General features: G+C 44.5%; 1 protein-coding gene across 1 annotated transcript in view; it reads left to right on the top strand.

The window, feature by feature from the left end:
• Nucleotides 1-1,666, top strand: part of med27 (mediator complex subunit 27) — a 5,310-nt gene that overhangs the window by 2,415 nt on the left and 1,229 nt on the right. Inside the window, exons 4-7 of the mRNA XM_034866249.1 lie at nt 239-314; nt 835-942; nt 1,250-1,291; nt 1,378-1,455. Coding sequence (XP_034722140.1) covers nt 239-314; nt 835-942; nt 1,250-1,291; nt 1,378-1,455 — 304 coding nt within the window. The remainder of the gene's footprint in view (nt 1-238; nt 315-834; nt 943-1,249; nt 1,292-1,377; nt 1,456-1,666) is intronic.

Raw genomic sequence — 1,666 nt, forward strand, 5'->3', positions numbered from 1 at the left:
GGTCCACACTTCTGACATTTGTCTACAGTTTTAATTGTTAATAACACAGCTGTATACTGTTATTAACACATCTGTATATTGTTAAGCATGAGGGGCAAACCCCCTCTCCAGTTATAAACAGACTATGTGATTATAACATTTGTAGACTGATTAAAATCAACAATTAATCGTGAGAATAATCCCGATCAAAATTTTGAGTAAATAAATCGTGATTATCATTTTGGCCATAATCATGCAGCCCTAGGTCTGGCCGACAGGGAGGGGTCTGGTCCATAAGAAGGGGTCTGATCTACAGCAAGACCCTGTCTCTTTTAGCAAGTTTTAAGTCAGTGTTAAAATTATAAACATATTATTGATCTACCTGTCTGCCTCTCTCTCTCTGTCTGTCTCTACCGGTCTCTCTCTCTCTGTCTGTCTCTACCGGTCTCTCTCTCTCTGTCTGTCTCTACCGGTCTCTCTGTCTGTCTCTACCGGTCTCTCTGTCTGTCTCTACCTGTCTGTCCCTATCTGTCTGCCTCTCTCTCTGTCTGTCTCTACCGGTCTCTCTCTCTCTGTCTGTCTCTACCGGTCTCTCTTTCTCTGTCTGTCTCTACCTGTCTGTCCCTATCTGTCTGCCTCTCGCTCTGTCTGTCTCTACCGGTCTCTCTCTCTCTGTCTGTCTCTACCTGTCTGTCCCTATCTGTCTGTCTCTACCGGTCTGTCCCTATCTGTGTGTCTCTACCTGTCTGTCTCTACCGGTCTCTCTCTCTCTGTCTGTCTCTACCGGTCTCTCTCTCTCTGTCTGTCTCTACCGGTCTGTCCCTATCTGTGTGTCTCTACCTGTCTGTCTCTCAGGTGACCCTGGGGAAAGTGTTGAAGGCCATCGTCGTGATGCGTTCGCTGTTCATCGACAGAACTGTTGTTCGAGGTTTCAACGAGAACGTGTACAGCGAGGACGGAAAGGTTTCTTTATCTTCTTTATATTATACAATAATGCATCATTTATATTCATTTAATTAAACGAATGCAGGTTAATATTTTATTGTATATTCAATAGACATGTAAGAAATTACAATTTGTATTTGACAAGAACAAAAATAATAGTAATATAATAATAACAATTTTATTTTACTTATGAAGTAAAATTATATATTTGGACAGGTTTTAGCATAAAAAGGAAACAACTGACTGAGGAATCTTTTTAACTTACAATCAAATAAATGTAATTAATCAATAGTCTGCCTGCCTGTCTGTCTGTCTCTCTCTTCAGCTGGACATATGGACCAAGTCTCAGTATCAGGTGTTTCAGAAGGTAAGACACTTCCTCCTCTGAACCAATCAGAGAGCTGCACAGCTAAGCTGAGTGAGCATCGCTCTGATTGGTTGTTTTGTCGCTAGGTAACGGACCATGCCACTACTGCCCTGCTGCACTACCAGCTGCCCCAGATGCCAGACGTCGTCGTCCGCTCCTTCATGGTAAGACACAGTTTCCATCAGTGCCTCGCGGTGTCCCTCACCTTTTCCAGTTAGTCCGTGCGTGGTGGCGCTGTATATTAGTCCATGATGGTGGGGCGGGCTGGCGCTGTATATTAGTCCATGATGGTGGGGCGGGCTGGCGCTGTATATTAGTCCATGATGGTGGGGCGGGCTGGTGCTGTATATTAGTCCATGATGGTGGGGCGGGCTG

The sequence above is a fragment of the Etheostoma cragini genome, unplaced genomic scaffold (assembly GCF_013103735.1).
Source record: "Etheostoma cragini isolate CJK2018 unplaced genomic scaffold, CSU_Ecrag_1.0 ScbMSFa_4511, whole genome shotgun sequence".
NCBI lineage: Eukaryota > Metazoa > Chordata > Actinopteri > Perciformes > Percidae > Etheostoma > Etheostoma cragini.